This window comes from Sceloporus occidentalis, unplaced genomic scaffold (genome assembly GCF_023333645.1).
Source record: "Sceloporus occidentalis isolate IW3139 unplaced genomic scaffold, rSceOcc1.0.p SCAF_12, whole genome shotgun sequence".
Classification (NCBI taxonomy): Eukaryota; Metazoa; Chordata; class Lepidosauria; order Squamata; family Phrynosomatidae; genus Sceloporus; species Sceloporus occidentalis.
The window spans coordinates 20,793,971-20,816,425 of NW_028316992.1; the positions used below are offsets into that span (position 1 = coordinate 20,793,971).

At 40.0% G+C, this 22,455-nt stretch overlaps 1 protein-coding gene across 2 annotated transcripts in view; it reads right to left on the minus strand.

The window, feature by feature from the left end:
* USP40 (ubiquitin specific peptidase 40) overlaps positions 1–15,365 on the minus strand; it is a 59,799-nt gene extending 44,434 nt beyond the window's left edge. Inside the window, exons 1-10 of one of the 2 annotated variants that reach the window (XM_089477645.1) lie at positions 15,166–15,365; positions 12,445–12,660; positions 11,079–11,146; positions 9,056–9,169; positions 8,765–8,929; positions 6,679–6,825; positions 4,694–4,837; positions 2,047–2,175; positions 1,400–1,501; positions 58–165 (exon numbers count right to left, since the gene is read on the minus strand). In XM_089477645.1, the coding sequence (XP_089333771.1) occupies positions 58–165; positions 1,400–1,501; positions 2,047–2,175; positions 4,694–4,837; positions 6,679–6,825; positions 8,765–8,929; positions 9,056–9,169; positions 11,079–11,146; positions 12,445–12,640 (1,173 nt within the window). In that variant the 5' untranslated portion in view covers positions 12,641–12,660; positions 15,166–15,365. The remainder of the gene's footprint in view (positions 1–57; positions 166–1,399; positions 1,502–2,046; positions 2,176–4,693; positions 4,838–6,678; positions 6,826–8,764; positions 8,930–9,055; positions 9,170–11,078; positions 11,147–12,444; positions 12,661–15,165) is intronic. The other variant, XM_089477644.1, reaches the window with a different exon arrangement.
* Positions 15,366–22,455: the final 7,090 nt, after the last annotated feature.

The window sequence follows — 22,455 nt, forward strand, 5'->3', positions numbered from 1 at the left end:
TGAAGGCACACAACAACAAATTTATCTATATATAAGCAGGATCTTGTTAAATAATACCTTCCGGATTGGGCCATACTGCTTGCGGTACGTCTTGTTCCAAGACACACTTCTCTTTTCCAAAACCTTCTGTGCCAAGCGATTGATAGGTATTTCCTTACACTCTTCCTGCAAGATCAAATAATTACTGGTTAAAATGCAGAAAACAAAACAATTATCTGAAATGTGGACGAACAGTGGCCCAAGAAGTGGTCAGTCCAAAGAATGAATTATCCATTATTATACATATTCTGAAACAGCACTTTAACCTGCTCCAGCCCACTGTGAGCAGCAAAAGCAGATCTGATTCTATATGCCAGTGGTTCTCAAATGGTGGGATGCCTTTTCTTCTTACCAAACCTTTTTGTGTGTAAAGTTTACACATGTATTGAGTTAAATATTGAAATTATTTAAGTAAAACTATTTTAATTTGAATGATGTTATTTCTTTAAAAATGTTAAAATAGGAATATACATGGATGTGCAAATGAAAATATGCAGACTAAATAAACAAAGTACTTTTATTCATATACTATGTCATGGGGGAGGGGGTGCAACTTCCACATGTAGATGCAAAGCGGTCCCAAAGGTAAAAAGTTTGTGTACCACTGCTTTACGCCATTCAGCTACCAATTCCCATTTGTGTATCTATTCATGCTTGAGTCAGTAGCTGGCCTACATGGAAAACTGTGCAAAGTGTCCAAAATGCACAAAATACCTTTTGCAAGTTTTTGAAGCTCCACTAGCTTAGTCATCAGGCAAAAGGGTTAAAAATAATTTCTTTCTCCTGTATGATTTTGACACCTTTGCCTGATGAAGAAGACAGTGGAGCTTCAAAGGCTTGCAACATGTAATTTGTATATTTTGGTTGGCCCTGTATTGCTGTTTTGTGGATTTTAGATATTACTGTACTCTATTGTATGGCCAACACTGCTACCCCTAGATATGTGTCAGACTGTCTGACCTATAACGTTTTGTAATTGACAATTACTTCAACATGCCTCCATAAAAATCCAGGTAATCTAGACATTTCAGGCTCAAAACTGTATTAAGATGTGGGCTGCATCCACACTGCAGAAATAATCCAGTTTGACACCACTTTAACTGCCATGGCTCAATGCTATGGAATTCTCGGAACTGTAGTTTTGTCAGACATTTAGTAGCCTTCTCTGCCAGAGAGCTCTGGTGCCACAACAAACTACAACTCACAAAATTCCATAGCATTCCACCATGACAGTTAAAGTGGTGTCAAACTGGATTATTTCTGCAATGTGCAGCCATGGTAACATTTTGCCACTTTAACCAGAGCAACAAAACAAATATCTATTTAATTATTATGAAGGAGTGCTAAGTATATTCTATACCTCCAATAATATGTTTTTCAGAATTGTTAATGGATTTTCCTTCTCTTTGTCATTCTCCGTCTGTTTCAAACCTTTCTCTTCATCATTCAAGCGGCCTTCCTCCTACAGGAAAAAAAAAGCATCATATTGAAAAATTCAAAGACAGAACTGAAAGTTATATGATGTCATATCTGCCTATCAGTCTTTTAACTGACTAGGAGAGGAGAAAAGGTATTGCTATATTGTAGGCCTTACATGATCTATACTGTCCAGACAAGCAAATTTCTGGTCATGCAATGGGACACCCTCTGCCCTGGGTAAGGAGGAGTCCATGTTGCCAAACTTTTCTATTTCTTTCATATTTCTTTGAATCTATACTCAATATTTACAATTCCCCATACTCTACCATTTAGTGATTCAGTTCTGTCATATAGTATATATAAAATGATGAGCCAGAAAAATAAAAGCTTTAGTTCTGTAACTTTAAAAAATATTACACAGTAGCTGTATCCTTTCAACAGGCTCTCATACAAATCATCTTTGCTTAACTAAATAATCCTATATGAAGTGCTTCAGAGGGGATGTCATAATTGTAAATACCGAAATCAAAATATATTTTAAGAAAGTGCTGACTACCATATGGAGAGATGACAAACAACCAGACTTACTAGCACCTGCCAGTTTCCCAACTCATCAATATCTCTGATATAAACATGATAGTGTCCTCCATAGCAGCCACCTTTGTGTATTATAACAGAAAAGAGTTCATACATGAATTCCAGATCATCCAGCTGAGTCTAGAAAGAAAATACAATCATATTGTACATATAGTAAAAAAATCCTTTCCATGACAGAGAAAAGAAAAATTCACACTCACACAAAATCTGTTATTGCCATAGAAAGTTGTGAAGTGTGGGGATATACATAGCTTATGGTATAATTGAGTGCACCGAATCTGCCTTCAAGAACAAGAACATTCTGAATATACAGTTGGCCCTCCGTTTTTGCGGGGATCAGTTCCAGACCTCCCCCCCCCCCCCGCGAAAATGGAGGCTCGTGCTTATTCAAGCTCCATAGGTTTGAATGGAACATGTCCCCATGCACATGCCATTGCAAATAGTGGAGGTCACCCCTCCGCATATATTCAAGGGCGTGGATCTGAGATCCGCACATTAAGAGGGTCACTGTAGTATAATAATGCTCAAACTTAATAGGCTTAAACATTTTGGGTGTATCTGAAGGACTTCCTTTTTCTGTATAATTGTATTCATGTGTGGAGATCAGCTTGGGAGGACCTGCACACAGGCAACTTCACAATCCAGCTGTGCAGAGGAGGAAAAAAGCTGTCACTACACACATAATTCCATAAAACTACAACTACAATTTGAAAACTTAAAATTTTTAATTTTAAAGCAAAGCCCTACTTAAAAATAGAAGTGCATTGCAGTATACCAAACAAAACTGTGAACATCAGGGCTCAAATGCTTGGGTAAACAGCCAGGTTTTAGGCTTGGTGTTGAAATAAGGCCAACATTGGTTTTGGGCTCCAAGGGGAGGACATTCTACTTCCAGGTGGATGGATACATATATTGAAACTGTAATCCCCTCCCCAGTTTTCCTTGAGGCATGGGGGACAATGAGGCACAAGCAGGCTGTGCACTCATGCCATGTATCTTTTATCGCTTCTCAAATATGTACTGTGCATTCAGGCTCAGAGACTATACACTTTGGCTGTTCCAATACTCTCTCCCACCCAGCACTTATTCTACAGAATCTGTAGCAACAGTATTCTTCTCACCCACTTGTGTGATCAGGATGTTCCTGACTCTTCCTCCATAGGCTGACAACCTACCTACTCAGGGACCCTGCAATTCTTCACTTTCTACTGGAGGAAGTTATGTAATGGATGGTCTTCCTAACATGGAGTATACATTACAGTGCATATGATATCATGTCATCTGTCAAGCCACTGTTCAAGAAACAGGACACTTGCTGTCAACCTGTTATTGATCTCTCTCTTTCAGGATCCACTAGATACAGTTCAGTAAAGGTTTCAGCCCTAGTCAGTCAATGACTTTGCTCATGTGATTAGAACTGGGGGGGTGGGGGGGGGAGGCAGAAGAACCTGTGCTTTCTATGTAGAAAGTTTCAGGTTTAATCCTCATCATCTTCAGGAAGACTGGAAAAGATTCAGGAGGCTGGAATCAACCCACCTGGCTGCTACTTCAGAGGTGGCTGATTGGGCAAAATGGCTATAGGGTGGTCGCAAATCTTTAGAGCAAGGGGAGCCAAAAGAGCCAGCAGACCCATTCTAGGTATGAGGGCCTTTCTTCCACTCTTCCTACTCTGGGGTTATGCTCTGAATTTAGATTTGAGGTTCCCTAATCACAAACCAAGTTATCTAATCACAACTGATCACAAGTTAGGGCTCATCCTGCACTCTCTGCGCTATGACTGAAAGCTGAGGGAAGGATTTCAGGAAAGACAGTGCCTCATGGCATGTGCAATATTCACTGAGTTAGGGTTGTAGAGCATCTGTCTGTAGTCTCTGCTGCTGGGACTGAATTATTATTGAGCTGCTTTGTATGTTCCAAGTTCAATTTTGTATATTCAAGTCCCACTCTTTTGCCTCAGATGCAACAGATGACTGGGGCCATTCATGGCGGGTCATGAATTCCTGCCTCTTCCTTCAAAACTCCATGCCTCATGCAGCAATCCACTGAAGGATGCTGCATCAATGTATATCTATGGTTCCCTTTGTTGTGAACCATGATTCCTTCATTTGACTATTTGGCAACCCCTGCCCAAAGTCTTAAACCACTGCAGTGCTCCAGCCTGAAGCTATGTGGCATCTGTGCTGTATCGGCTCCTACTCCTCAACTGCGCTTGTGATGAGCATGACAAGGCTCAGCCGTAGAAGGTCTAAATCTGTTCAGTTTGGCTGCAGCCATAGAACAAACCTCCACACAATCTGGTTTATGATAGCTGAAGGAAAATCGCCACTGATTTTTCAATATATGCACCTACTCCCAGCCTGGAGGGAAAATCCTGAAATGGTTAAAAACATGTCAGCACCACCCTGAGCTCAGAAATATTTGGCCAATAGTTCTAAGGGACACTATTTCTTTTAACCTTTGCACTAAGAAACAAAATACATGCCACACAATCAGCCCAGGGCATAGCCTAATTGAGGATAAATTGTGCAATTATGAAAGAAGTGCAAACATGCATTAATGATTCAATCCACTGCAATTTCCAAATAGCTGTACAAACAAACAGGAAAATTTAGACATCAAAAGAGAAAGAAAGTTCAACCTGCTCACAAAAAGGCTTGAGGTTTATCTGAACCGGGAAGGTATAGCAGCTTGTCTCTTTGTATCGTTCACACTTCTCAAAATCAAAGTTAAATCTCAAGAGGGAGATCGTGAGGAATGGCGGCAACTTGCGTAGTTTAGCAGACTGCAAAATGATGAGAATGCTTTTTAGAAGGTGTTCACCATTTAAAGACACAGTAACATATTTGTTTTTCTGCTTTTTATTATGAATTTTACTGCAGTTTTATATTTATATACTGTATGTATTCTCCTACTTTTAGTAGGAGTACCATGACCTTCAGTACCATTTATGAAAAGTCAGCATACAATTTAAGGGTAGTTCAAGGGTAATTCTAACAATTCTAATTCTAACAAACATAGGGATGTTTCAGAAGAAAGAGAGAACACACAAAGCAAAAGTATCAGAACAGAAGTCAGTCTACCATACATTTTACCAGGTAAAAGTAGAAAGGGTAACATATCAAAACTAACAGATACTGCTTCTAATAATTAAAAGCACTTAGTAAGAGAATCAAAATATCCTGTACAAAATGCATTAAAATCAAACCAAGCCTAAATCCAGCTGCTAATACCAACTAAAGGAGACCGTATGAATCAATATAAATTCAACTGTTTCTACAATTCTACTATAGATGGGACTAACAATTTGATTTAGATTCTTATTTGTGGAAACAGGTAAAGCTTTGTAAGAACTGAAAATAGGCCAAAGAGCCTGTATTTAAGCCTTAAAACACAATTTGTAGGTGAATCACAGTTCACTTATAATTTATCTCACACAGCTCTTTAATGAATTGCACATCTCAAGAAATGTATGTTCACAAATAGAGCAAAACCTATGTGTGATTGAGAAAAAGTTCCTAAGGACACAGAACCAGAAGACAGCACGAAAATGTTAGGGAAAGAAGGATCTGGAGCATAAACTGTATTAATAAAAAAAAAACCAAGCACCAGTACTTGCCCTCAGTTTATAAAAACAAGAAAAACAAGGAAAGCAACTGATTGTGCTGCCCTTCTGAGGATTAAATACCCTTCAATGAAGCAAGAGCAGCACTACTTGGACCTCCTTTGTCAGAGGTTTTGAAACAGAGACTGGATGGCCATCTGTTAATTTTAACGTCTAACTGTACAACCCTCTACATTAGGGATTCTCATCTTTTCATCCTCCAGCTCTTCAATTCCCAGAACTCTCCACCAGCAAGGCCAAAGACCACAGATTCTCAGAGCTGAGGTCCAAACATCTGGATGAAAAACATTGCTGTAAATCTATGATTCTGAGAGGTGGGGCTTTCCCCCCTGTTTCTCTCTAACATATGAAGAGTCCATACAGAAATGGGGAAAGGGGTTACAGTGGTGAAAGCCCACATTACACATCTTAATATATGTACATCTCTTTCGTGTATTTTAACTATGTGGTATTTGTTTTAACTTGTATACCATCCTGGAGAAAAGATGGGATATAGATATAATCAGCTCTCCTTAAAATGATTCTGTATCCAAGGGTCCAACCACCTAAAGCTTGAAAATATTCAAAAACAATTCCAAAAAGCAAAGCTTGATTTTGTCATTTTATATAAGGAGTACAATGTATATAATGGGGCTTGAGCATCCATGGGTTTTGGTATCTACAGGGTGTCCTGGAACCAACCCCCAGTGGATACCGAAGGCTCACTGTAAAGATAAATAATAATAATAATAATAATAATAATAATAATAATAATAATAATAATCAATTTCCACAAAACAAAATCTCCTACTATTCACTTTTGAGATTATAGCTGATTAGAGCAGTGGTTATTTCTTCCATAATAGCAATGATTAGTTTCTTCCTTGTGCAATAGTATATGCATAACACAAAGGACAGATTCTATAGTTAAATGAATTCTGTACAAAACAAAAATAAGCACCTGTATTTTAAGATGATTCACTAAAAGTTAATTTGGAAACATGGTACTTGTAAAATATTACCTTTGTTGCTTCAACCAGTTTATTGCATGCTCCACATCGATATAGATTGTCTCTCTCAAAATGTTCTTCTTCCACATACATGTTCCATAAGGCTTCCTCTAAACCAGACACATCCTTCACAGCAACTGTTAAATCCAAGAAATCCTCCTATAAAGTAGCAATGAAGGAGTGAGATGGAGGGTTCTCTTTTTAAATATCAATTGAAGATATCACATCAAAGATAATGCCAACATTACCAAAAAAATACAATCCTTTTAAGGGCAACCACACTAGAAGAACATGGCTTACAGCTTTGGAACAAATCAGGATACTAAACCACCATTTGTAGCTGATGTGATTCTCTGGCATGTTCCAAAGTTGTCATCCACTGTCTCCTCGTATGGCTGAAATGGGAAAGTAAAGCTAATGGAAGATTTTCTGATTTACATCCTCTTTTGTACAGAATAACTCCATATGCAGCTCATTCATATATCATCTCATTAAAGATATACCATATATACCCGACTATAAGTCAACCTTGTTGTATAAATCAAGGGTAGGTTTTGAGGCCAAAAAATGGATTTTGATATGACCCGTAGATAAGTCGAGGGTAAAACTTAGGGGCATTTAACAAAGGATCTAAAGGATTAAGCAAGGAAAACAATGTCAAACAAATTTACAACATTCCAGCAGGCACAACTGTTTGTGCTCATCCTAAAAGAGGATGGATGAGAGAATTGGGGGGGGGGGGGGGCTTATGCATCCAAGACAGATTATGCTCTTGCTTCTCACCAGGGCATGGTTCCTTTTTAAATAAGGTTAAAGTTCAGTACTTACATTGACCCATGGATAAATCGACTCAGGTTTTTGGGGTCAATTTTTTGACTAAAATTTCTAGACCTATGCATGAATATATACAGTAGCTTGTGTCAGTGTCTATAGTTTAGCAATAAAAGTCATATGTCAGACTGGAGAGCAAATTATGAAAAACTAAATATATCTTCTCCTCCGAATATTTTAAAAATACTGCAATATTTTACATATTTAATTTATAATATGTTAATTAAAATATAGCAGTACATTATTAGCATGCTATTCTGGTCAACATGCTGCAATAGAGATGCTAGGGACATATGCCCACAAAAAACATTTAAAAAAATTATTAACATTTATTTCCTGCCATGTGGCCTAAACTAGACCCTCAAATGAAATGGTATAATTTGTTGAAAAATATTTAGACAAATGTGACTGTTTATTTGGACTTAAGACAAAGGAATAATTTTCAAATATCTAATACTAAACATTAATGTAAGATGTTGTAGCTCTTAAGAAGTTAAACCAAGAGATAGTAATGTGTGGGAAGAGGTAGGGGGGAGTGGAAATGTATGTTGTAATATGTTATTGCGTTTTATATGTTTTTATATGGAATATAGATAAGTGTGAATGCTTGTAAGAAAATAAAAAAATATGGGGGAAAATAACAAGATGTTATTTTCTGAACATAATGAGAGAAGTTTGTGTGCATTTTAAAAAATAATAATAATACTGAACTGCTTAATGCACAAGCTAGCTTGTGCTTTAGCTCAGAAAAGGGACAATCAAAAGGTTGGAAATGTGACTCACTTGTTTGCAAATGCAGAAACCTACTGGTACATTTCAAATGATCAAATATCTATTCATGCTAGATCATGAAAGCTGACTCATTGTGACAGAGCAACTATTTGAAGAGACTTTGATTAAACATCTGATAATGTTCTGTAGAGCAATATTTGGGTAATCAAACTAAAAAAGACACAATGGCCTGTTACAGACTGCCAAAATAAAGCTGCTTCAGGTCTCTTTGGAGCTATGCTATTTAAATGATGCATGGGTCCTAAGAGTCCAGAGGTTGCGCCAAAGCCACACTCCATTCCTAAGCACTGGAGTGCAGCTTTGGTGCAGCTTCCGGATTCTTAGGATGCATGCATCATTTAAACAGCATACCTCCAAAGAGACCTGAAGCAGCTTTATTTTGGCAGTCTGTAACAGGCCAATGGTATATTTATACAGGTACACCTTACTTGATAGTCAGAGGGAAAACAATTGTTTCATTTGCTTAAGGATTTACCTGCCTCTCGCTGACATTCTTGCACTCTTTGCAGACAATCTGATTAACAACTGTCCCATGGTACAGCTGGTTTATAAGATTATGGCCAGAAGTTCCCACAAGGGAGGTTTCTAAAGCACTGAACAGAATCCGATTTAACTCCTGCACATCATGTTGTCTCATTTCCTGCAATAAAGGAAAAGCAAACAAAACTTTATTGCTTTAAAATAAATTGCGTGAAATTGAAATGCTGAAGAAGATAATACATTTTATGTAACACAAAGAAATCCTGTGAGCACTGCTATATTGTACCTCATTACTATTCCATCCAAAGCTGTCAGTGAGGTCTGTTGTGGATGCAGCATGTTGATCTAAGAGCAAAAGCTGGGCAAACAATCTTTGCAGCTGTAAGGGGATTATTCGAACCTAAACAAAAATGACAGCATACTTTAAATACTCCTTTCAACATAAAAACAACATTTAAAGTAAAGCAGAAACTAATCAACAAGCACCCAGAAATATAGTGCATAATCCAAACAAAAGTAGATACAGTGGTACCCCGGGTTACGAAATTAATTCGTTCCGCCGCCGCTTTCATAACCCGGAAACTTTCGCTAGCCGAAAAGCCCATAGGCGCTAATAGCGAAAGCCGCGATTTCGTGCGAAATCGCGCCGAAAAGCACCAAAAATTTTCTTCGTAACCCGGAATAACCTTCGTAACCCGGAACTATTTAATTGAATGGATTTTTTTCGTAACCCGGAAATTTCGTAAGGCGGCGCATTCGTATCCCGGGGTACCACTGTACTTTTAAAATTCCATTTATTTTAATGGGAATGTATTCATGATGGCTCATCTCTTCCCATTAGACTGAAGTATGTTTGACTTTGATCAGATCACACATTTAGTGAACTTTACTTTTGTTAATGTCTACTATCAAGTGAAAATTCTCATCATTAGTAATTTGGCCATTCTATATAACAAACAAACAGACATTCTGTATGTTTGTTGCATTATTTTAGTCAATGTGATAATTTCCTCCCCCCCCCTTCTTTTTGTCTTATTCCTGTATTATCTTATGCGGATTTTAGATGATATATTTTTTAAAAAGAAAGAAAAAGTCTCATCCAAAAACAGCTTCCACACACAAAAAAAAATGGTACCACCTATGAGTACCATTTGAAATCCCATCCACACAGCAGTTACTACACACAAAAGGTCTCCATGTGGATTTGTCACTGTCATACCCTTTCTATTCTGTTGCAAACCACCAACAGCACACAGGTAAACTTTAAGACTGCTGCCAGACCCACATGCTGGCACCTTGTAACACATTTTCTCTTTCTAGTCCCCATCTACCTCTAAATTTTCAAACATCACCATTGACTACTGTTTCTATACAAGATTTCTATGCCCCCACTCTTTTGTCTGTTAATAAGCACTTCAATTCACGTATTTAGCCTCCTCTCTTGTCTGTTACAATATAAGTTTAGGCACAGTCCATCATCTTTTTTTACTGTGCATTTTGTTATTTATAAACATTACTATTAACTATCTAGAGCCAGCATGGTCCAGTGGGTTCAGTACTGGGCAAAGACTCTGAGAAACTAGGGTCTGGATCTTCATTCAGTGGCAGAAACAAACTGGGGCAAGTCATACTCTGTCAGCCTCAGAAGAACATGAAGGCACAAGCAAAACTGCCTCTAACCAAATCTTGTCAAGAAAACCCTGTGAAAGGTTCCCGTTAGGGTTTCCATAAGTTAGAAGAAACTTTATGTCAGACATTAGTGGTCCAGATTTTAACAAGATTACACAAAGCAACTACATCTCTAGCTCTCTTCTCAAAGTGTATCATGTGGAAAATAAAACTAATGGTTCAAAACAGAAAGATTACACCACTATAAATCTTTCAAATGCTCAATAGGTGGTTCTATGAACTACAGTGCACCCTTTTTTTACACGGGGGATCCGTTTCGGACCCCCCCCCCCCAGGTAAAAAAGAACTTGTATGCTCAAGCCCCATTGAAAGTAATGGGGCTCGTGCATGCGGCGGTGCCGTGGCAGCGCAGCAGCGCACATGTGCCTCAGGCACACGCCCCATTCAACTAAATAGGGCGCACTGCCCCTTGCGCCACACATGCTGAAAGCCAAGTATAGTGTGACCATGTATAACACGGGCGCACTGTATACTGAAAGCATTGCAGAAGTATTTATAATGAAAGATCTTTGTTCTGTTGTTCAGGTAAGCAGATAAAGTAAAATGCATTCCATGATAATAACATTTTAATTCTCTGTGTACTAGTTGAATCTGATAATATTTCAAGTACAACTCAACACCTTTGATTCAGGTTTATGGGTGTCCTCCAAAGAGCCAAGTTCTTCAGGGCCTATGGAAAACAATGCTTCTGGAAAGATAAAGAGAAGTAACAATGATTTTCCAAGAGCATTTCTGTGTTTAGCTCTTCCTACTAATTTATCTATCAGAACAAGAGTGCACCCAGATATTATTCCAACTGTTATGTTTCAGTAATCAAAGCAACAATGTAATAAAAATGCAAACACAGAATATGCAATAAAAGAACATGTTTTAACTATTATAGTTCAATAAGGTAAGAATGGGCCCATACAGACAGGCCAAAATAAAGCTGCTTCAGATCACTTTGGAGGTATGCTGTTTAAATGATGCATGCATCCTAAGGGTCTGGAAGCTGCGCCAAAGCCACGCTCCTTAGGATTGGAGCATGGCTTTGGTGTGGCTTCTGGCCTCTTAGGACATATGCATCATTTAAACAGCATACTCCAAAGTGATCCGAAGCAGCTTTATTTTGACCTGTCTGTATGGGGCCAATGTTTATTTTAAAAGATTTGAAAGAAAATAAAAGGAATAGTTGATTTTTAAAAAAACATGATATTTCAATATAATTTAACATAATGCAAAGGTGTACAACCGAGGTGAGGTGGGGGTGTTGATGTTGCTCCAAGGTCAATCAACTGTGTATTAATCAAATCTGAATAAAATGACATAAGCTTTTGTATACAGATACCCATAGACTTCTATTCCATCACACAAAGTACATTAACATGCTATAAGAAGTGACAGATCCACATGACCTCTGGACTGCCATGAATGAACAGTGTGCCGGAGTGTGCTGCTTGATTGGTCCTACTTGCTGCTGTCGCACTTAAACCGCAGAGCTTTGTTCCTCAATATCTAGCAGGAAGTTTTTTCTCACCTAACAAACCAGAGGAAGAAGCTAAAAAACAAACAAATCCTGGATTCATTCTCTGTTGATCTGGGAGGAAAGCAAACCAGAGACAGGAACTGCCCATATTCACAAGACAATCTATGGCAGTGGTTCCCAACCTGTGGGTCAGGACCCCTTTGGGGGTTGAACAACCCTTTCACAGGGGTCACCTAAGACCATCAGAAAACACATATTTGCATGTAGCAATGAAAATAATTGTATGGTTGGGGGTTGCCACAACGTGAGGAACTGTATTAAAGGGTTGCAGCATTAGAAAGGTTGGGAACCACTGATCTATGGTTTCTCGTGTTGTGCGAATGTATCAAGTTTTATCTAAGAGTACATTTTCAGGTTATATAATTGTTAAACTTTATTATACTACAAGACTCTTTCTGTTCTTTGAGTTATCGATCTGGCATTTAAATAAGTATGTATTAGAATTAACATGAATACTATACCTCTAAATTCTGGCGTGAAGAGCAGGGTTTGAAGTAGTGAATTAAGGTAGCATGTTCCACCCTGATTTTTTATTCCACTTAAATTGGTGTTTTCTCTAGGAAATGGTCGGTCAGCATCTTTGAGTTTCAGCTTAGTCTTCCCACACTGATTGTGCGACAGAACTGAGAAATCTTCATCAAATAAATCCCCAAACATTGTGAATTTGCAACACGGCCCTTTAAAGAAAAAAATATATATTTAAAATATATATTGCAGCATTTTGTCTTTTCATCAAACAGGTTATGCCTATAAAGGTAAAGGTAGTTCCTTGACATGAGTGTCTAGTTGTAACCGACTGTTGGGGATGGTGCTCATCTCCGTTTCTAAGCCGAAGAGTCAGCGTTGTCTGAAGACAACTCGGATGGTCATGCGGCCAGCATGACTAGACCAAATGCTGCTACTTTCCTATTTATCTATTTGCATTTGCATGGTTTCGAATTGCTAGACTGGCAGAAGTTGGTGCTAGTGACAGGAGCTCACCCCATCACGCAGCACTCGTGTCTTGAACTGCCAACCTTCCAGTCGTCAGAATTGGCATCTTAACCACTATGCCACAGCATCCCTTGGTATATGCCTATGCCATCGTAAAATGTACGATTTCCCCAGGACATTGAATCTTTAAACCCCCGATTTTCCCTCGTGTGATAAAGTCCTCTGACAGAGAAGGTTAAATATCTCACAAAACTACAAATCCCAGAATTCTAATGGCAGTTAAGTGGTGTCGAACTGTATTGTTTCTGCAGTGCAGATGTAGCCTGAAAGAATCTAAAACGCTAATCTCATTGTGATACAGAGAAACTACTTTCTGTTTCTGACTGCCTCAGTTCTAACTAAAGATCAATATATCTAGAGCTGGATCATTTCAGAAACTCATGCTTACTAGGGCATGGGAGTCTGTGGGCTGTACTCCAGAGAGTAAACAAGGACAATTTTACCCTGTCCTTGCAAAGGGGGGAGTCTTCCATGGACTAAAGGCTCCATCACAGGAATTCCTGCAAAATGGTCAAAGTCACACAGCCACAGAGGGAGGGACAGCTTTCTCATCCTAGGTAACAGTGAGCTCAGGAGTGCAGTAGTAGGACTGCCAGACTGAAAACTGCAAAGGGCTCCTATAACTTTGGTGGCTGTGTAAAAAAGGGCCTAAAGACCCTAAAGGCACCAGATCCTGTCTGATCTTGGAAGCTATGCACTGTCAGCCCTAATTAGCAGCTGGAGGGGAGACTGCCAATGAATACCAGGCGATGTGGTTAATATTTCAGAGGAAGGAACTAGCAAAATCACCTCTGGAGTATTCCTCACCTAAAAAAATCCTCTGAAATCCATAGAATTGCCATTAAGTCGACAGGTAACTCGAAGACACATACACAGAGGAAAAGATTTCAGCAGGTGTTGCTGCTGAAACCAGGTAACACAACGAACTAACAAGTAAAACCCTTTTAAAATTCCTTCTTCCAAGCCACCATTAAAGGTACAGGATATTGGGTTGCCAGTAGGAAAACTGAAAAGAGCTCACAGATATGCTATTGGAAAAGATTGCTGAGGATACCATGGATGGCCAAGAAGACAAATGAATGGGTCCTTGAACACAGAATCATAGAATCAGAGAGCTAGAAGAGATCACAAAGGCCATTCAGTCCAACCCCCTGCCATGCAGGAAATCACAGTCAAAGCATTCCTGACAGATGGTCATCTAGCCTGTTTGAAGACCTCTAAGGAAGGAGACTTCGCCACTCTCCAATGGAGTGTGTTCCTCTGTCAAACTGCTCTCACTGTCAGGAAGTTCCTCCTAATGTTGAGGTGGAATCTCTTTTCCTGGAGCTTGCATCCATTGTTTCGGGTCCTGTTCTCTGGAGCAGCAGAAAACAAGCTTGCTCCCTCCTCAATGTGACATCCCTTCAGATATTTAAACAGGGCTATCATATCACCTCTTAACCTTCTTTTCTCCAGGCTAAACATCCCCAGCTCCCTGAGTCGTTCCTCATAGGGCATGGTTTCCAGACCCTTCACCATTTTGGTCGCCCTCCTTTGGACACACTACAGTTTCTCAATGTCCTTTTTGAATTGTGGTGCCCAGAACTGGACACAATATTCCAGGTGGGGCCTGACCAGAGCAGAATACAGTGGCACTATTACTTGCCTTGATCTAGACACTATACTTTTATTGATGCTGCCTAGAATTGCATTGGTCTGAGCTCTCTCCTCTTCGCTTTTTATTGTTAGTGTGATTGGCCATGTTATTTGATTCTTATTGTTATCTGCTATGTATTTTTGACATATTGTATTATTATAAACTGTTATTTTATCATTTTTGCTGCTTTTGATTTTAGATTGTACGCTGTAGGCAGGTTTTATCTGTATCTTGGTTGATGACTATGTAAAGCACTGGTCTAATAATAATAATAATATGCATCTGAGGAAGTAGATTGGTCTAATAATAATAATAATAATAACAATATGCATCTGAGGAAGTAGACTTTAGTCTAGGAAAGCTGCCCACTTCTTCCTTCCAGTGAGTCCCAAAGGGGCTGCAAGATCTCTCTCTCCATGTACTCATTCAACAGACTAACAGGGCTATCTCTTTGGACTCAACTAGGTAAATCATTGGAAGGCACACAACCACAACAACAACCACAACCACACTTTTCCCTCCCCCCTCCGCCGCCCCTCTTTGGCAGACCCACCGCGGCCAAGAGGCTTCAGATACCCAACTCCTCCAGAACTAGGCCGCTTGGCTTCCTCTCTCTCTGGAGGCCCTTTGAGCCGAAGAGGATGCTGGGAAATGTAGTCTTTCCTCCTCGAGCTGCGTCGCCTCTCAGAAACAAAATGGCGGGCCGCAAAGGCTTCTGGCCCCTGTAGTCCTCCCCTCACGAGGCTGTACTGCTCCTCCTCAACCGTCCTCCTGTTCTTGAAGGAGGCGGATATAATAACACTATCATAATGAATGAACCATAATGAATGTTAGTCTGGGAAATTAGTGCGCAAAAGGGTCTCAGGGCACCTTTCAGACATTAGGTCTGTCCAAAACACACTGCAGGAATGATCCAGTTTGAGATCGCTTTAACTGCCCCCTGGCTCAGTACTAGGGAATCCTGGGAACTGTAGTTCATTATGGCACCTGAACTCTCTCTCTGACAGAGAAGGCTAAATGCTTCACAAAAATCGCAGGAAGGGCGGGATATAAATAAAAATTTTATTATTATTATTATTATTAAAACTACAGCTCCCAGGATTCCCTAGCATTGAGCCAGGGCAGTTAAAGCATTCTCAAACTGGATTGTTTATTCTGCTGTGTGTTTTGGACCTTAGTCTCCAAGGTGCTCTGAGATCCTTTTGCACAACAAAACACACTACAGAAATAATCCAGTTTAAGACCACTTTAACTGCCCTGGCTCAATGCTAGGGAATCCTGGGAAATGTAGTTTTGTGAGACATTGAGCCTTCTCTGTCAGAAAGAACTCTGGTGCCACAATTAAAACTACAGTCCCCAGGATTCCCTAGCACTAAACCAGGACAGTTAAAGCGGTCTCAAACTGGATTATTTCTGCAGTGTGTTTTGGACCCCACTTTCCCAGACTAACATGTCTGTATTTTTGAGTCCACCCTTGACTATTTCTCCTTTTCTTCCAAGAGTTATTTTCCTAACAGAGTTGCATTTGCTTAATAAATGGTTCATTTGATAGTTTTATCATCTCCTGCCTCCTTCTAGAACTCGGGTTGAATATAGGAACTGAAACATTTTACAGCATCAGCCAAAGGTCACTGTTGTTCCCTTAAAGAACAAAGATTGACATGCAGGATCTAAAAGACACATTGAAAGAAACTATAATTACTGTATATACTCATGTAAAAGTCCAGAAATTTTAGTGATAAAATATCGACCCCCCAAAAAACCTGGATCGACTTATCCACACGATCAATGTTAGTTCTGTACTTTAACTCCTATAAAAGAGAGGACTATCCTCTGGTGAAAGGCAAGAGCATAATCTCTCCTGGAAGCACTCCTACTCCAAGGTTTATCACACCTCACACGGAGGTTTTTGCAGCTCAGATCCAGGGTGTCTCCTCTTTCAGCTATGCAAATTCACGTTGTAATGTGAATGTTTTATCGCACCTGGTTGCCCTTCCGTTCCGGATTCACGAAAAGTGGAGCGAGTGCAAATTGTATTACCACACTGGTGCATACCATGCAGATTCAACTATTCGAATCGGCACCCTTGCACATGTTCAGTGGGAGTCTGAACGCATCGTGACCTTATACATTTCCGGGGTGAAAGGGGGCGCAAGTTCTTGTTCCCTGTTTCGTGTAATTGTGTGAATATTTCTGTGTCTTCTTCATCCCCGGTTTTTTTATTTTCCCTTCCATTTCAGCAATTTCAACACACACATAGCTAGCTAGATAGATATACATACATATCTGTATATTCACATTCATGCACATACACACATGTATATATTCCCAAAAAAAGGAGTTGCCCTGAAAGTTGCCCTGAAAGTGAAAGGAAATGGGGGAAATTGCAGCGCCACATAATGGGAAATTTGCAATCCGTGTGGGTTTGCAGTGGTGTACCAGAGCACAAGCAAAGTTGCATTCCACACCAGATCAATTCGGAGTGAAATCAAAGTGAGCTTGGAAGCGAATTCTGTGAATTGACTTTTTTCCGAATTCATGACGAGTCACTTTGGATTCACTGCAGAAGCGCTATGGAAGGAGCCTCCAACACATCACGTTATTGCGTGAATTCGCATCGTTGGACCCGCAGTCCCATCAGATCTGAGCTGCAAAAAGCTCCATGTGATAAACACCTCTGTCTCATCTATCCAACTTTTACTGTGAGCTTACTGTGAGCACAAACACACAAGTTAGGTCTGCTGGGATTTTGTAAATTCATAGACTCATAGAATCGTAGAGTGGGAAGAGACCATAAGGGCCATCCAATCCAACCCCCTGCCATGCAGGAACTCTCAGTCAAAGCATCCCCAACAGATGGTCATCCAACCTCTGCTTAAAGACCTCCAGAGAAGGAGACTCCAATACACTCCAAGGGAATGTGTTCCACTATCAAACAGCCCTTACTGTCAGGAAGTTCCTCCTAATGTTTAGGTAGAATCTCTTTTCCTGCAGCTTGCATCCATTGTTCCATGTTGTAGTCTCTGGAGCAGCAGAAAACAAGCTTGTTCCCTCCTCAATATGACATCCCTTCAAATATTTAAATAGGGCTATCATATCACCTCTTAACCTTCTCTTCTCCAGGCTAAACATCCCCAGCTCCCTAAGTCGTTCCTCATATAGGACATGGTTTCCAGACCCTTGACCATTTTAGTCACCTTCCTTTGGACATGCTCCAGTTTCTCCACATCCTTTTTGAACTGTGGTTCCCAGAACTGGACACAATACTCCAGGTGGTGCCTGACCAAAGCAGAATACAGTGGCACTATTACTTCTCTTGATCTAGACACTATACTTTTACTGATGCAGCCTAAAATTGCAATGACCTTTTTAGCTGCCACATCACACTGTTGACTCATGTTCAACTTGTGGTCTACTTGGACTCTCAGATCCCTTTCACACGTAATCTTGTTTAGCCAGGTGTCCCCCATCCTATATCTGTGCATTTCATTTTTCCGCCCTAAGTGCAATACCTTGCATTTCTCTGTGTTGAATTTCATTTTGTTAGCTGTGGCCCAGCTTTCTAGTCTACTCAGGTCGTTTTGAATTTTGATCCTCTCCTCAGGAGTATTAGGTATTCCTCCTAATTTGGTGTCATCTGCAAATTTGATAAGTATGCCCCCAATTCTGTCATCCAAGTCATTGACAAATTCTTTAGCATTGCTTTCCTTTGCTTCATCCTTTAGATATTTTGTTACACGCTCCTAGGTTTTACCCTCGACTTATCCACGGGTCATATCAAAATCCATAATTTTGGCCCCAAAACCTACCAGTGTACCAGTGTAAAAGAAGGGGATGTGTCACTTAGGAACACTAACTAGCTTGTTCTGTATTGACATTATATCCAGTGAATCGTCTTCTAAAATTAGATATGTTTATTTATTAGTTAAAACATTTATGTCCTACTCTGTATCCCAACATCTCATGGTAGCTTACCACAAAATAAATTTAGAACATAAAATAATAATAACAATTTTAGAAAGACTAAAAGTATATTAAATCATTTATCATTTTAAAAATGAGCAGCTGTGCAAACTGGGTAAAATTGATTAGGCCTGAAGGCTTTAATAAAAAGCCATGTTTTGATGTTGTGCCTAAATGATACCATTATTGGCACTAGTTGGGCCTCCAAGGAGAGAGTATTCCACAACCAAACTGGGCACAAATATATTGTGTCCTCCCACAATGTATTTCTTCTACTGATAGGATACAGAGGAGGGCCCTTCCAATACGCTTCATTTCTTGGCCAGGCACACAAAGAGAGAGGCTCTCCTTCAAGCGCTGAAGTCCAAAGCCATTTAGGGAATAACATGGTATCACCAGCATCTTGGATTCAGACCAGAACTGTATTGGCAACCAATGCCGTTCCTTTAAAATCAATGTTGCTCGGTTTTTGAATGGTGGTCATGTCAGCAGTCTAGCTGTTGCATTTTCCATTAGCTGCAGTTTTCAAGTTGCCTTATTATTCAAACGTTTTTGTTAGCACAAGTATGCAAATAATCTCAGGCATTCCAGTTTTGTTGTTCAAAATAATTTTTTTTGTCGGAACCACATCTCTGCAAGTTCTGTTGCTCACACGTATCAACACCGCAAATAACAATGGAGTCGATCATGTGGATATATTTGAAACACGTTGAAGGCATGAAGAGTTTTATTCCAGTATATCCCTGGTCTATTCACATTGGTTATGCACATAGCCAACAATGCAAATCTTTTTGGGAAACTAACAAAAAAAAATCCCAAGATCAATTATCCCAGGATCTGTGGGTTTTGGGGTAGGCTTCGCCCAAAGCTTTAGCAGATGCATTCAAAATGCATGGGAACAACAGACATTAATCCCATGTTCATCCCTTTTTTTTTTTCATGGTCTGAAATGAAATGAAATGAGATTTATTATGGTCAATGACCCGCAAAAAGTCAATACAATACATGGTCTGAATAATCCCATTTGTCGATAATATATTGACAACCGAGTTTTTCTTTATTTGTTCTTTATGGCTCACAAGGGACCTGTGACAGCTAATCTGTGCCAAAGAAAAATAAGATTTATAGTATTGTATGTATTTTCAATTGGGCAACTATGGGTCTTTGTAGTCTTTACTTAGGGATGGGGATAAAGTTTCCACATAGAGTAGCATGTGATTGTGATTTGCATACATAGTATGCTTTGATACAACATACCTTGAGAAGCCTATGCAACCTAACCGAAAATCCTTGGACTTTAAGAACAGTTATACAGAAAAAAAATATTATATTCAACATGAACTCTAATAAAAATTTATTTTGAGTAAGGAAAAAAAATGCATCAAGACATCAGAACAATTTTAACAATGTCAGGGGGTATTTTCTGCCTTCACAGCACTGATGACAGTTTCATATGATTTGTTAAGAAAGAGGTTTAACACGTTGCTATGCCTGATGAATGATTCCATGATTTTTTAAACCATGCAAAATAATAACTGGGAAGCAACTGAAGAACAATGAAAAGGAAATAAGACAGTGTGTCCAGGATGAAATGTAATGGAGTAGGGGACTGATTTGCTTAGCAATCATGCAGTCAGGCCCTCTAGACCAGAAAGGTTGGGGTGTTCATCCACATATCGGTCTGTTAATGGAGTTTATTGCACAGTTTAAAAAAGCGACTTACTGCTGCCAAATTGAATTTTAATTTGGGCTGCATCTGGATACTATCACACATGTTTTTGCTTCCAACTTCGCCAGGCAGGTGCATCCCAGGTAACTTTAGGCTAGAATCGAAGCTCAGCTGGCTGATTTGCAAAGCCAGGAAGCTCCGTGTGCCCCATTCATTCCCCCTCCGTCCATCCCTAGCGCATAAGACCACGACAACAGAGGGAGGACTGTACATAGGGGAATATATTAATCAGCTGGGGGTGGGAAGTCAATAATGTTAGTATTGTCAGAGGGTTTTTTTTAGTTTTGTTGTTTATTAGTGTGTATAGGTAAATAGAAAAATGTGTGTGTTATTGATTTACCTTCAAATTGTTTCCAGTTTATGGTGACCTTGAAGCAACCCTATCGCAAGGGTTTCTTGGCAAGTTTCTTCAGAGGGGGATTGCCATTGCCATCTATTGCATATTATATCTTGGCTTCTATCTCCCCACTCTCCATGTACATTCTTCTTTTCATTCACCCTCTCCTTCAGAGGATTACATACTTTGATTAGTTTTCTAAGGCCCCATTCAGACTGAGCTATTTGCCCTGGATGGAACGGGGCAGAATTGGGCCCCCTCCCCCTGAATCTCTCCGGAAGCAAATGCTCACTACAAAATACCCCTGGATGCCATCGCAGCTCTTAGCGGAGAGTTGACATTTGCGGTAACCAGTTTGAAAAAAATCCTCCTTTGCTGTTAATCAAATTCTCTTCTGCTTGCATCAAAGTGACATTTTTTACAGTGATTGGGCAACTGGATGTGTGATTTTCCCCCTTTCCCCCCTCCTTTAAAAAAAAACAGGCGCCCAGTATGCGCATATTTTGTCAAACCTAAAAACCTCCTGTTTGTGTTGTGGGGATTTAGGTCACGGCAGGTTATGGATCTTCCCTTGGCCCCGTTTGCCCAAAAATGCAATCTAATGCCATCTCTGCATCCTGCATCCTCCCTCCTTGCCACCCCAGAATGCCTCATATACAGTAATAATAATAATAATAATAATAATAATAATAATAATAATAAATTCCTCACCTCGGAATGCCAGAAATGCCATGCACCCATTGTTTTCCCTTAGCTACCCCTGAATTCCTTAGAGACAGTAGCAAAAGCATTCTTTATCAATTTGCCAAACGTTTTTAACATTTGCATTGTAGCATTCGCATAGAAAAAAAGGCGTTTGCAAAGCGCTTTGCTGCTGGAAGCGGAAATGAAAGGGAAACAGGCAGCCAGCCACATTCTATCTATCTATATCTCTACCTGAAGCAAAAACCATGCACATAGTCTGCCAAAAATAATTTTCAATTTTTTTTAAAAAAAGGGAAAGCTCCCTGGTGCGAGAGGTAGGCTTGCTCCATCCTGTGCCCTCCTCCCTCTGACCTGCCCTGAATTGTCCCTTTGTCCTGCTTACGTTCTATCTATCTATATATCTATCTATCTGTAGCAAAAAACATGCACACTTTTTGTTAAAAATAATTAAAAAAATTAAAAAAGGGAAAGCTCCCTGGTGCGAGAGGGAGGCTTGCTCTGTTTGGTGCCCTCCATCTGACCTACCCTGAACCTCCTCCTGCTCCGTTACACCGATTGCCCTCCATGGCCCCCTTCTCTCCCCCAGCTCTTCATCCTCCTCCTCCTCCTCCTGCTCTTCCTCTGTCCCTGATTCTCTTGACACCCTTTGGCTCCTTCCTCCTCCTCCTCCTCCTTCTCCAATGAAGGGGAGGGAATGCTCTGCCCTCTGCCCTTCCTCTGACCTAAATCCCTCTCCTGAACTTGCCCCGATCATGATTGGGGACAAGTTAATATTTGACGAACCAGGCTTTTTTCAAAAGATACGGCTTTTACCCTGATTCCAAATGACCCGCGCTAAGGGGTATTTGCCCCAAAATGGTTGTGGAAGCCTCTGATTCTCTTATGGGAGATTCGGGGCGAATATGAACTTAACATGCAAGAATTGGTTCCTAATCTGGGATAATAGGTAGTCTGAATGGCCCCTAAGGGTGAAGTTTGGAACAAAAGATGTAGCAAGTGAAGCGTATATATAAGCTATGATCGGAAGGGATAGAAAGAAGACAGAGGTGTGCATGGGCTTTTGTTCCCTCGTTAGGCAGGGGATGTAAACGCATGGGAACAAGTACCAT